The sequence below is a fragment of the Rhinolophus ferrumequinum genome, chromosome 16 (genome assembly GCF_004115265.2).
Source record: "Rhinolophus ferrumequinum isolate MPI-CBG mRhiFer1 chromosome 16, mRhiFer1_v1.p, whole genome shotgun sequence".
NCBI classification, from domain to species: domain Eukaryota; kingdom Metazoa; phylum Chordata; class Mammalia; order Chiroptera; family Rhinolophidae; genus Rhinolophus; species Rhinolophus ferrumequinum.
This window is the reverse complement of record NC_046299.1, coordinates 59529746-59542326: the sequence shown is the minus strand read 5'-3', so window position 1 is coordinate 59542326 and position 12581 is coordinate 59529746. Positions and strand designations below refer to the sequence as shown.

General features: G+C 51.7%; 1 protein-coding gene across 2 annotated transcripts; it reads right to left on the bottom strand.

The window, feature by feature from the left end:
* Positions 1 to 364: 364 nt before the first annotated feature.
* Positions 365 to 10476, bottom strand: RGR (retinal G protein coupled receptor). 2 transcript variants are annotated; one of them, XM_033130847.1, is made up of 7 exons: positions 10371 to 10476; positions 8557 to 8713; positions 7331 to 7452; positions 4590 to 4743; positions 3133 to 3250; positions 1279 to 1392; positions 365 to 862 (listed from the first exon to the last, which is right to left on the bottom strand). In XM_033130847.1, exons 1-7 carry the CDS (start codon positions 10447 to 10449, stop codon positions 731 to 733), a joined length of 876 nt encoding a protein of 291 aa, XP_032986738.1. In that variant the 5' UTR covers positions 10450 to 10476; the 3' UTR covers positions 365 to 730. The 2 variants fall into 2 exon arrangements, with proteins under 2 accessions (XP_032986738.1, XP_032986739.1); XM_033130848.1 differs by lacking the exon at positions 1279 to 1392.
* Between the last annotated feature and the right edge of the window lie 2105 nt (positions 10477 to 12581).

The window sequence follows — 12581 nt, the reverse complement described above, 5'->3', positions numbered from 1 at the left end:
CTCCAGACATCTGGAGTTTTACATAAATCATCCTGATTTTTTAATGTTGGCATCTAAGCAGCCTGCAGCTGGCTGACTGTGGCTGGTGGGTGCTGGTGGCCGACTCTCAGTGAGCACTTAACGTGCGAGGTCACGTTCTCGTCCTTTCTGCACAGTCCACTCACCATCACTGTCACCACATCGCAAACTGGGACATAGACGCACAAGCAGAGTAAGTCACTTGCACCAGGTCACCATCCTTTGATAAGTGATGTCTGAATGCTGCAGCCTGGGCTGAGCTTCCACAAGTAACCCTGAGGCTTTTACCCCTTTCTGTGTAAGACGCCGAGTCCTTGTAATTCTGTTTTAATGAGCAGCTTCTATGGGTGTGAAGAGTACGCATCTCGTTCAAGCCTCACAACAGCCCTGTGGAGTCTATACTAAAACCTTATGTTAGGGATCAGGTACAGTGACTTTCCCAAGGTCTCTCAGCCTCCGTGTGGAGGACTAAGACCAACACTCAGGTCCATCTGGCTCCAAAGCCCCCCTCCTTCTGTGTAGCCTGGTTTCTCTCTGAGTCCTCTGCGTCTGGCCAGGCTCAACAGGGCCATTGGGGATGGAGGGTGAGTGTCTGGAGCTTGGCTTCTGAGGCTGCAGGGCAGGGATCCTGGGGCGGCCTACCGGCATGGGCGTGGAGCTCAGTCCAGGGTGGCAGGGGTGGGCCTGGATCTGAGCAGCCCCCCAGAAAGGCTCACTGAGCTCGATACCGCTCACTTCTCTGTGGCGAGAGGCACTGCCAGGTTCCCCTGTGGACCATCTCACTGCCCAGTGCATAGTTCACAGCGTTGATCGTCGGCACCATTTTGGCAATCAGAGCAGGCACCTGTTGCGGCAGAAACATCCAGGAAACAAGGCTCAAAAGCCCCTGCTCCTCTTCCTGGCCCACCTGGCGACCCCAGCCCTCCCCACAGCTGGACTGTGCTACGGCTAAGTCTTCCCTGACCAGCTCTCAGGTGATGCTTAGGAACACATGCCTCCCCGGGCACATCTCAGCCCTGGTCCCAGAGGGCATGTTCACCACCTGGCTGTTTGTCCCTGTCATTTCACAGGAGGCTTAGGCAATTCAAGCAGCAGCCCCATGTGGCCTGGGTGACAAGCAAATTCCCAGGGCATTATGAGTGTTCAAAGGAAGAGAGAAGAGAGATTATCATTACGCAGTGAAGCAAGAAAGAGAGATGGGTGAGACAGAGACACAGAGATGGAGAAAGTTCCAGCTCTGGATACTGGAGGTGTCTGTACCATCTGAAGCTTGGGGGAGATGGAGGTCACATCCATGATGGCTGCGTAGAGGTACAGGAGGGCATAGGGGCCCCAGCAGAGCAGCAGTGTCCTGGCTGGCAGAGTGGTGTTCACCTGGGGAGAGATTGTCACTGGAGGTAGGGACTGACTTGCTCCAGTGCCTGGCAGGACCGTGAAGCCCAGGGACTATGCAGGCGCTCAGCAGAGCTGGGCAGTGTGACTGGGCTGTGGGAAGATGTGAGGCCTATGGAGGAACTTGGGACCTGAGGACCTTACTGCCCTTCATGACCCTACTCCTGTCATTTAAGCTTACTTGACCTCAGTTGCCTTATCTGTAAAATGGCCTGATAATACCTGACTTAACCTAAAGGCAGGGCCTGGGGGCAGATAATGAACCTCCTTTCTGGTCAAACCCTGGGCTCTGTGAGTGTATGAAGGTCCCCAGGCTGAACTGCCCTCACACCTCAGTCCCCAGACCACCTTGCCATCAACCTGACTTGTCAATCTGTTCTGGCTTCAAAGGGGCTGCTTTCCACTGAGTGAGATAGAACCAGGGAGTAGGCAATGTGGTAGCACCTGGGGCCACAGGAGGGCGCAAGACGTGCGTGCGATCTAATTTCAGGATGAAAGTTGCGATGTTCTGCTTCTCACACTTCTCAAATCCTGACGCTAAAACTCAGTGCCTATTTTCTCTTGACTATGTCTTCCTTTAACAAAGGTGACTTAAGTTCGCAGCCGACGTCCTTGGGCCAGTACATGGCTACACCTACGGGTGCTACCAGGACTGATGGTTTCAAGTCAACTCGGAAAAATGAAAAAACTCCGTGTGGCTGACTTGTCTTCTGGCTGATTGAACCTCCAATAAATGTGGTGACTTGGAGCACTCAGGCGGGGCTTGGAGGCGTGATGAGCAGATGAGCATTGCGCTGGGAGCCTACGATGCAATTCTGGACCCAGCACAGCCCTCATCCTCCTTCTGTGACCTCAGAATCACTGGGTCTCCAGCGAAAATAGATTTGTATAGTCTTTTTCCAATTCACAGAAAAAAATGTGGCAAATTAAGTGTCTTAACAACGAGAGGGTTTCTTTTATGCACCACCACTGACCACTTGGGTGGTGGAGTCCCTGCCCTGGGGTTGATCCAACTCTGCTGTTCCTAGTTGTGGCTTAGCTAACCTCTTTCAGCCTCAGTTTTCTAGTCTGTAACATAATCTTCCTTCTTCCGAGAATGGTTGCAAAAATGCAATGACATGATGCATATAAAGTACTATTCGTATCATTTTTTAAAAAAATCTTTGGTGCTTGTCATGACTCATCTGCTAGAGATTATCCAGGTGACAAAGTTAAAAGAAAATTGTGGCAAGGGAATATTAATGCAGCAATTCAGAAATGGCAAAGAGGGGCTTATTTTGAAGTATTGTTTTGCTTGGACAAATGTACTCGCGGGTGTAATTTTATGTTATGGGTAACAGCCTGTGCCTTGATTACATTAAACATCTTGAAGCAATTCAAAAGCAGCATTTTAAAAGTATGTAATTTTGTGCCAACTCTCACATTCCTGGGAAGAAGGAAATCTACCAGCACGGATAATGTCCGGCATGGGGCACCCTGGCTCTCGGGGTTACTCTGTCTGGGGAACCCGAGAGCAGTCCTGATCCTTCTTGCAGGTCTCAGCGATTCCCAGCAATGAAAAGGAGGGTGCATTCCTGCCCTAACACCCCAGCTCCATGAAAGCTGGATTTTCTTGATTGTTTAAAACACAGAGAACCCCTGATTACTGTCACATCATTCATGTTCCTTGGTGTCCCTACGGGGGACAGAGACATTTCTCCAGCTCTAGGAGTTGGTCCTTACCTGGGGATGGCCAGTCTTCCGGAGTTTCTGCTCCATGAGCCGATAGGATGTGTGTGTGATGAAGAGGGGCAGGATAAAGTTGAAAAAGGCCATGGTGAAGAGGAAGCTGGTGAAGTTTCTGCAGGCAGAGGGGGACAGGAGTAAGGGTCGTCTCTCAGGGGTGACCAGCTGCCCTCAAAGGCCCATCAGCCTTTTTTCTGCATAGTCACATGCGGGGACTGCCCCATCAAACATGTGCTCAGAGTGTGGGTGCTCCTGGGTCCCAGCTGACCTCTCCTCAGAGCCAGGGAGCCACTAGGTCCCCCTAGAACTTGCCTTCAGGTGCCAGGGAACTGAGATGAGGGAACGTCCTCCTTCAACTCACTGTTGGGCAGTTGAAGTGCTATTCTTGCTCTGTGTATGTGCCCCAAGTATGGAGAATGGGACACTATCATTTGGGAAATGAGTTTACCAGATAGCGATGTCAATGGACCAAGAGGAAGGAACATTCCAGGAGTGTTCCTGGCACGGGGATTTGAAAGGGGCCTGTGAATAACAAAGAGACTGGACATTGTGTCACTGAAGAAATTGTGGCCATGGGAGGTAGAAGGGCTGACCCTTTGTGAGGGGGATGCCACATCACCTTGGTGCTGTCCATTAAGGATGGGTGGGAGGAAGGGATGCCAGAACGACGGGACACAGGCTGGGGAGATACTTGCAGGGAGTGCTTTGGAGGGGCATCTGGCCCAGACCCAAGGTTCTGAAGTGGGTTTCACCTGAAAACCCTGTCATCGGGGGCAGATGCTTCACTAGTAAATGAGAGGAGACATGTGAAGCAGATGAATACAACACGGTTCTAGTGGAGCCTTGTGACCCCTCCCCAAGTCATCCCTGAACGGGTATCCCTAAGCCCTGGTCTCCCCAGAGCCCCATCGATGGAGCAGCACTAGACACGTGCTCCATGACGGTGGGGCCATTATACATTCACCCCTGTCTCTCCAGGGCTTGGCCTGGGGACTGGCTCACAGCAGATACCCAGGGAATTCAGAGACCTGAACTATGCCAACGAGATCTGTAACGTTCAATGACTGTAACATTCTTTGAATCTATGGAACAAAGGACATGAGTTCTTCTAGAAACTAATAAAGCCAGAGCTGGGACAGCTGACTGTGCTGAAGACAGCGAAGGGGCCATGAGGCTCAGTGACTTTTAGAACCAACACAGGCCAGTGGCTCCCTGAATGATGCCCCTTCTGGGGCCCAACTCTGTGCCCCAATTTGCACAACTTTCCCATCACTCGGCCAGTGTTCAGAATAGGCTTCCCCAGTGCCACCATCAGCCTGCAAGTGGGTATCATGACCAAAGAGTTGAGATTGTCTGGCAAATGTTGACATTCCCCCATCTGGATTTTCAGCTATGATATTATTGTCTAAGGGCTCAAAGCCAAGATTCCCATGGAAGGGAGCCTCCCACCTTACCGGTCCCCCCTGGAGTACTCCAGTGTGCAGCATGTCCCCAGGGGCTCATAGTCATAGTGGCCCCAGCCAAGGAGGGGCAGTGCTGCCCAGAAGGCAGAAGACAGCCAAACGAACAGCACCAAGGTCACAGCCATGTTCCATGCCAATCGGCTGCCTGCATGGACAGAGGGGGAGGATGGTTGAGAGGAGGTGACAGCTATGAGAGTGAAAAAGAATGGACTTAATGGTCACAGAGAATGGGCCTAAATCCTCACTCTGATGCTTAATAGCTTAGTGCCTCAGGGACGCTAAGAGTTTCTCTGAGTCTCACTTTTCTTCTCCACAAAATGGCACTGATATCGCTGCTTCAGAGGATTGTTATGAAGCATAAAAGAGATAATAGATGGGAAGGTCTCCTGCTAGACACTCTATACCATCTTCTTTAGAGGACAGAGAGAAGGAAGGGTGGCAAGATATAGGTGTGTTTCCCAAAGCCAAGTTAGGGAAGAAGCATGAACAGTGATTTAGGTGAGGGTCATGGAGGAAGAAGGTGGAGTCTGGACTTAACCACCATCCTCAGCTCTTGCTCAGAAGCAGGCTACCCTCTCTGCTTCCTGGATACCTTCTGAGAACTCTCGACTTGAGGGTTGGGTCACCATCTCAGTGCCACGGGCAGAGGTGGGGTCCTGATGTCTTTTGGTGTGACCAGTCCCACTGACCTGACCTCCTCCACGATCCTCCACCCAGGCCCCTCACAGCCTCATCTAGCCCTTCGCATCCAGGTTCTTCCTGGATCTGGCCTTTCCTAGACGCCGTCTCTGTCTATGGTGTATGTTGTGTTCCTTCGTAGGCAAGACCCCAGGATAGGGGACAGGATTCCAGCTGGGGTTTGATCAGCAGAGAAGAACAGGTCTACAACCCCCTTCATCCTGAAACTTCACTTCCATTGAAATAGTCCCAGATGGTGTTTGCTTTGATGTGTCCCCTTGCTATGGACTGAATGTTTATGTCTCCCTCCAAATTAATTGGTTGAAGTCCTAATCGTCATATGATGGTATTTGGGGGTGGAACTTTGGGTGGTAATTAGGTCATGAGGGTGGAACCCCCATGATGGGATTAGTGCCCTTATAAGAAGAGATTTGAGAGAGATGATCTCTCTCTCTCCTCCATGTGACGGCAAGAAGGCACCCATCTGCAAACCACAAAGAGAGTTCTCACCAGAACCCAACTGTGCTGGCACCCTTATCTTGGATCTCCAGCTTCCAGAACTGTGAGAGATACATTTCTGTTGTTTAAGCCATGCAGTCTACGATGTTTTGTTCTGGCACTCCTAGCTCACTAAGACCACTCCCCCAACTGTGGGCACAATAATTACTATCCGTCTTGACCCATATATTGCAGGAGGCTTTTTGCTTTGCAAACGGATGACCAAGGTGACACACCTAAAGTCACCCAGTAATGGAGTAGATGAGCTCGGTCCCATTTCTTCCCCTTCCTTGTGTGGTGCTGCCCCACCATGCCCTCCAGCACAGGAGGGGCTTTGATCTAGGGGCCCCTGGAACAGGGATGAACTGTTCTAGGTTGAGGCAGAGAAGCCCGTTGCTCTTTGAGAAGGCGTACGCATGTGTATGTTCCTGTGAGAGTCCGTGTGTGTGTGACAGTCTGAGGGAGTTTGGGGAATTGGGCTGGGATAGTGGTGGGAGATGTGCTCCAAGGTCAAGGTGGATCAGGAAGGCTAACCTGCCAGAACAAAGGCGATTTTTTGGCTTGGAGAGAGACACGTGACCCGAGGGCTGGGTGTTGTGTGTGTGTCTGTGGCAAGGGCAGATTTGTGATTCCAGAGAAGCCATGTCCAGGGCTTCAGGCCACGCTGATCATGGACCCCACAGTGGCCTCTGTGCCAGAAAAATCCACAGCTCTAAACTTGGAGCCCAGGAGGCAAAGGGAAAGACTAACTCTGAAGTCACCCAGGCCATGCCCTTATTAGCTGTGTGACCTTAGATGAGCTACTTAACTTCTCTGAGCCTCTGTTTCCCAGGTTGCAAGCTGAGGGTTTGCTGTGAAAGTTAGCTGAGCCATGGCTCCCCAAAATTGGTTTGTATACCCTGGCGGTGAGTGGGATTCTAGAGCGTCTATGGGTGAGCCAGTGTTTTATTTTAATGTGTAGTAAAATTATAAGAATATTAAAGCTTTGATATCACAGATATTGTTTAGAACAAGACTAAAGCAGGTATTTAAATTTTTAAAAGTGAGTTACTTCTGAAAAACAAGTATCAGGTAAATAACAGAGGAGGTGGTACACTGATATGGCCAGTTATGAAGATGGTCTTTGAAAATACAGCTTGAGAAATCAAGGGTTAGACTGGTTTTCATGAAGCCCTGGCTTGGCAGAGCCCCTCTCCCCACCAGCTCTCTGTCCCCCAACAGTTCCTGTCTTCAAGGGCATTTTCTGTATCTCATTTGATTTTTCAAAATAAAACAGTGAGGTTGTTTACACAACTCATCACGTAGAGGAAAGGCTAAGGTTCAGAGAGGATCCCTCACTTGCCTGAGGCTGCTGCCAAGGCACAGGCAGCCTTTCTAGCACGTGCGTCTCACTTTCTTGCACCCCCCAGCCTCCCGCCTTTCCCGAGGGCCCACACCCTACCCTCATGCACACTCACCCCACCCACACGCCCCTGAAGTGGGAAGCACGGAGCAGGCTTTGCTGTGACCACCCTCACTGCATGGTGTGCTTCCAACCTAGGAGCCCAAACACTTACGGGTACAGTGGTCGTAGTAGCGCCCCCAGGCGATGGCTGCACTGCTGCAGATGCTGGCCAACGCGGTTGCAAAGCCCTGGAAGCCATGAGCCTGGCAGCCGTCTGGACCATAGGGCCAGTGCCTGTGGGAGACACTGGGCACCAGTGACCCCTCCCCTCTGTCTTTGCCCTCCTCCCACACCTGCTCAGCTTCAGCTTGGAGGGCAGCTTCCGGAATGTTGGCCCAGCTTCTCAGAAGAGGGCTTTGTGATCTGTTTTTCCTGCAAGGAAACTGGGGCCCTAGAGCTGAATTCACTGCGGTCAAGGGGTAGTGGCTGGTGCAAACTCTCCAGGCTCAGCACCATGGCTGGAACGAGGTCTCTCTGTGTGATCAGGTGCCTCCATCACAGGAAATGGAACACCCTGGTTGGGAAGAGAGCTCATGCCTTTATTCCATAGATGGGGAAACTGAGGCTCAAAGAGGAAAAGGTATTGAGCCAAGGTCACACAACAGATGAAGGCAAAGTCAGAGGGGAGACCCCAGGCCTCCCAACTCTTGATCCCATGGGCCAAGCAAGATTAAAAGTTTTAGTTGCCTCTTCCCCACCCTGGGAAGGGGCAGGAGGCGATCACAGCAAAGAAGCCTCATTAATTCAGACCCCACAGAGCATTCACACCCAGATGGGGTGCCTCCACCTGTAGTGCCTGGATGTTAAGCTCACTTAAGAAATCAATCTTGTAAACACCTTCTGAGGCCATGAAGACCCTGGCCTACACATAGGAGGTCTTAGGCACTTGTCAAAATCCTGTTTGCTTTCACACATACTTATTTAGGGCTTCTTAGGTGACAAGTATTGTTTTAAATTATTTACAAATAATAACAAGTCAATACTTCCAACCACCATATAAGTTAGGTAATAATATCCAACTTATAGAAGAAGCTAAGAGGGAGAGATAACGAAGCTAAGATTCAAATTTAGGCAACCTGGTTCCAGGACCCATGCTCACAATCCCTACAGCAGCTCCTGGGTTCCAGAAATTGGCTATGCTTCTTAGAAGATAGTATGGAATTCAGATTTAGCCTAGTTCAGCCTACCCGCCCTCTCCCTAGGGTCAGTTTTCTGTTGGAAAAACTGGAAGGAAGAATGCCTTCTGTAGGAAGAATGCCTCTGGTCTGGCTGCCTGGTGCCCAGAGGTCAGGCCCCAGGCAGCAGCGCAGTGACCAGGGACTGGGGAGGGGCTGGTACCGGAGGAGGCTGGATGTGGCTGCAACGAGGGCATTCAGGCTGATCCCACTGTCTGCCAGAGCCAAGCTCAGCACCAGCAGGCGGCCAGGGGTCTGCAGCTCCGGGTTCTTGCAGAAAGAGAGGATGCTCCAGCCATTGAGGCTGAGACCGATGAGAGCTGAAAGGAAGGTAGGGAGAGCTGCAGGCTTGCATCCGGGCTGGTGAGGCTCACCTGGGGTCAGAACCAGGGGCGCGGGGTGGGCAGAGCCTCAGCAACCTGTCCCCATTCTTTCCCACTCAGCAAGCCCCTCCGTGCAGTTCATCAAACACCGATGAGATGGGCTGGCCCTCAGACTGAAGGCCATAAGACACACATCCTGCCCTAATGGGGACACTGACAAAGAAGAAAACCAGTAAAGCACAACACGGTTCAAGCTAGAACAATCATAATCACAGATGGCCTCTGAGCACTTTCACATGCAGCGCAGTGTCAGCACTTCATGCGGTCCTTTCATTCACTCTTCACCTGGATACTGTCCTCCCCCTTTACAGTGGGGAAGCTGAGGCTTGGAGAACTGGCCCTAAGCACGCAGCTAGGAAGTGGTAGACATGGAAGTCGAACTCAAGTCTTTCCAATTCCAAATTGCCTTCTCTAAGTGCTGTGGAGCAACGTCAGGGAGGGCCTCGGAGAGAAGGAGGCCTCGTAAGAGCTGGGAGGCGCCCAGGACAGCAGGCAGTGAGGTCAGCGTGAAAGGGCTGGTCTCAGGTGGCAGACAGACCTGACACTGAATTTGAACTTGGTCGTTCCTCATGCTCTGAGCCTCAGCTTCTCCCATCTAAAGTGAGGAATGGGAAAGATCCTGCCTTCAAAACTGTGAGCATTTACTAGAGGGCAGGGTGCAGAAGAACATTCTAGAAAGAGGAAGAGCATGTGCAAAGACACACAGTGGTAAAATTTCAAGGCATGTTTGATGACCTAGAGGGATGCCAGATTGTAGGGCTCCCAGGAGTGAGGACAAGGGGTTGGGGCCACCGGGACCAGCCTTGTAGCTGCCTCTCCCTCTCCACTGTCAGTTCTGATTGGGTGAGAAAATGTGCTAATTATTTCTCTGGACCTGCTCTGAACAAGGGCTGCATCCCCATCAACTTAGTCTTGGGCTGGCCCAGCTCCAGGTTCTACAGTCCAAGCTCTGGCCTCAGTGAGCTTCTTAGGGATTCTGGGTTGAGGTAGGTACCTCCTGGACACAGGCTGCTGCTAGAATGGAAATGCTTACGACCGAGGGAATGGAAATATGATGGCAGTGATGGGGGTGCTGGAGATGCTGAGAGTGAATGAACTTCAATCCCCAAGGATCTATCTTAGTAGCACTTTATACCCACGATCCCTTCTAACCACCACCACCCACTTGGGATGTCAGGGCACTGAGGGCCAGAGAGCTCGAGTGACTTGGTTACAGTCACACAGGTGGCATAGCTGTCTGTCTCTAGAGCCTACTAGGGGCCTGATCCTGTATAAGATTCTTAGCAGGATTTCCAGGGAGTGGATGAAACTCCCCAGCTGGAAGGACATGAAAAGACCTGAACCCTGTTTTTTGGTCATGCCCTGGGCAGATGTTCCCCTCTCAAAGTCCCTTCCTCCCTGACCTTTGCCGGGCTTCTCTCTCTTGGCTCCCAGCCTACAAATTGCATCCCACAGGTGCCGCCATCAGAAGCCCCATGGGTCCAGGCACAGAGTAGTATGATTTGGGAACCTCTCCTTGCCATCTTCACAGCTGAGGTCTGGTTTCTGGGAGCTCGCTGGGTCCCCACTCCACCCCAGGTCCTGCCTGGCTCACCTTCCACCAGCAGCACTATCCCCACAGCCAGCACCTCTCGTTCCCCGAATCCAGTGGGCAGGGACCTGGACTCGGCCATCCTCGCCTTCCTCCTGGCTGGCCCAGCTCTTCTCCCAGTTACCAAAGCCAGGCCCCTCCCTTTTAAAGGGCCATCCCATGTGCTGGCACAAGCAGGTGATGACGCTAGACCTTGGGCTCCTTCTTCCTGCCCCTCCTCCTTTGGCCCAAGTGGAAGGAACCCATCGACCCGTTGGACAGTGCAGTCTTTGTGAAGCCGGACTGGAGCCGTGTCTCATGCATTTCAGCCCTACCAGGCAGGATTAAGGACACAGAGTCCAAATGTGTGGCTGGCAGCTGAATTAGAAAAGAGTTGCATAACCAAGGGGGGCGTGGGGAGCGAAAGGAGGGCTCTGAGCTGCAGCTGCACCAAAGAACTGGTTAGGAGCCAGGTCTCGCTATGTTTGTAGGTGCTGAGTGCCTGTGTGCATGTGTGTACACACACGTGTGTCCACATGCTCGCGTGGATGTACTCACACGCGAGGGGGAAAGGGTGATGGCTGAGAAGTCATCTGTTGTAGAAAGAACCCCAACTGGACTAGAGACTGGGATTCTGGTTCTGAACATGCCGTTAACTAGCTATGTGCCCCGGGGTGGGACCACTGTGGTCTTCTCTGTTTCCTCCTTTGCAATGTTAGCATCTTTCCGCATGGCCTGTGTAAGTCTTAGAAGAATACATCACGAAGATGGCCTTCCAGACTGCACTTTCTGACTCCCATACAGCACTTCAGCTACACAAGCATCGAAGTCTCCCAAGGCTCTGGCTTGGGACAAAGGGGCTGCTCTCTTTTTGTAAGTGGCCCACTACCTACTAAGCTCTGGCTTCTGCAAGTGGGGTCCTGGAGCACGTTATGCGCTGGCTGCTGGTGACATTTGCATCAGAAAACACTAATTTAGAACAACTTAACTCATTTTCAGGTAAAGATACCAAAGCCCAGCATGCTCTCAGCAATATAGCTAATGTTTATTGAGTGCTCACGAAGGCCAGGCACTGTGCTAACAGACCTTATAATTCCTACAACTCCATGAACGGGATAACGTCATATTTTCCATTTCCCGTGAACAAACTGAGGCTCACAGTAGTTAAGAATGGGCCTGAGGTCACACACTGACTCACAAACAAACCTCAGTTCTTGTCCCCGGGGGCTCCTGGTCACGCAGTTAAGTTTATTTCAGAACCTTTCATTTTCATGCCTTTTGTCTTGTGGTCCCTCCTTATATGCAAGCCTAAGCCCCTTGCAGGGCTGAGCTGATGGCTGAGCTGATGGCTTCCTGGAATCCTTGCTTGGTAACCCAGTTACCACAGAGGCTTCTCTGACCTTTCCCAATTTCTAGCTTGCATTACTGGTTAAAACATGTGTCAGGGTTTTTTCATGCATATAAGATGACAAAAGACTTGAAGGGAAAAGAAAAGCAGGACAGGACTGGGAATCAAGGGCGGTGATCAGTTGGGTAAGACAGACAGGAAGATTTCTCAGGAGGAGGAAGGACAGGCCGGGATGTGGAAATGGGCCGGGCGGCCTTTGGCTTGGGGAGGAGTGGGAAGCAGCAAGAAAATCATACTGTCTGGACTGGGAGAGAGGAAGGGATGTGAGCCACCATCTTCTGGAAAACAATGTTGTCAAAAAGGCCTGTCCCAGAGCCAGGCGTTTCATGTGTGCACCAGGCCCCAGATATCCACCTTGGTCACAACTCACTGGTCTAGGCCTGCCTAGGCCGAGGGCGCGAGGGACTGAGGAAACTTCTGGAAAAGCCAAAGGAACCCGGTAGGGCATGCTGGTCCAGAGAGCAAAGCCTGGGGGTGAAATGTGAAGAATGAACGAGTGAAAGGTGGTGTCTATGATGGGATGAGATTGGGTCTGGGGACATTCAGCAAACACGGAACGAATGAACTTTCTCCCCAAACTCTCTGAGACCCGCTCTGGGACCCTCCTCAGAGCACGCTGATGTGCGTGAGCAGAGGGACGCTCTCTGCCTCACATACAGACACCTCGTGCCTTCGGCCTTGGTGGTAATGGCCAGAGGGCTTGGCTCAGATGGCAGAGTTCTGAGACTGGTTGTCCACACGGCATTCGGAGAGGCAGCTGTTTGCCTGGTGGGCTGGGAGAGTTCATGAGTCCATGGGAGACACTTCTGAGGTCTCTCCCTAAATAT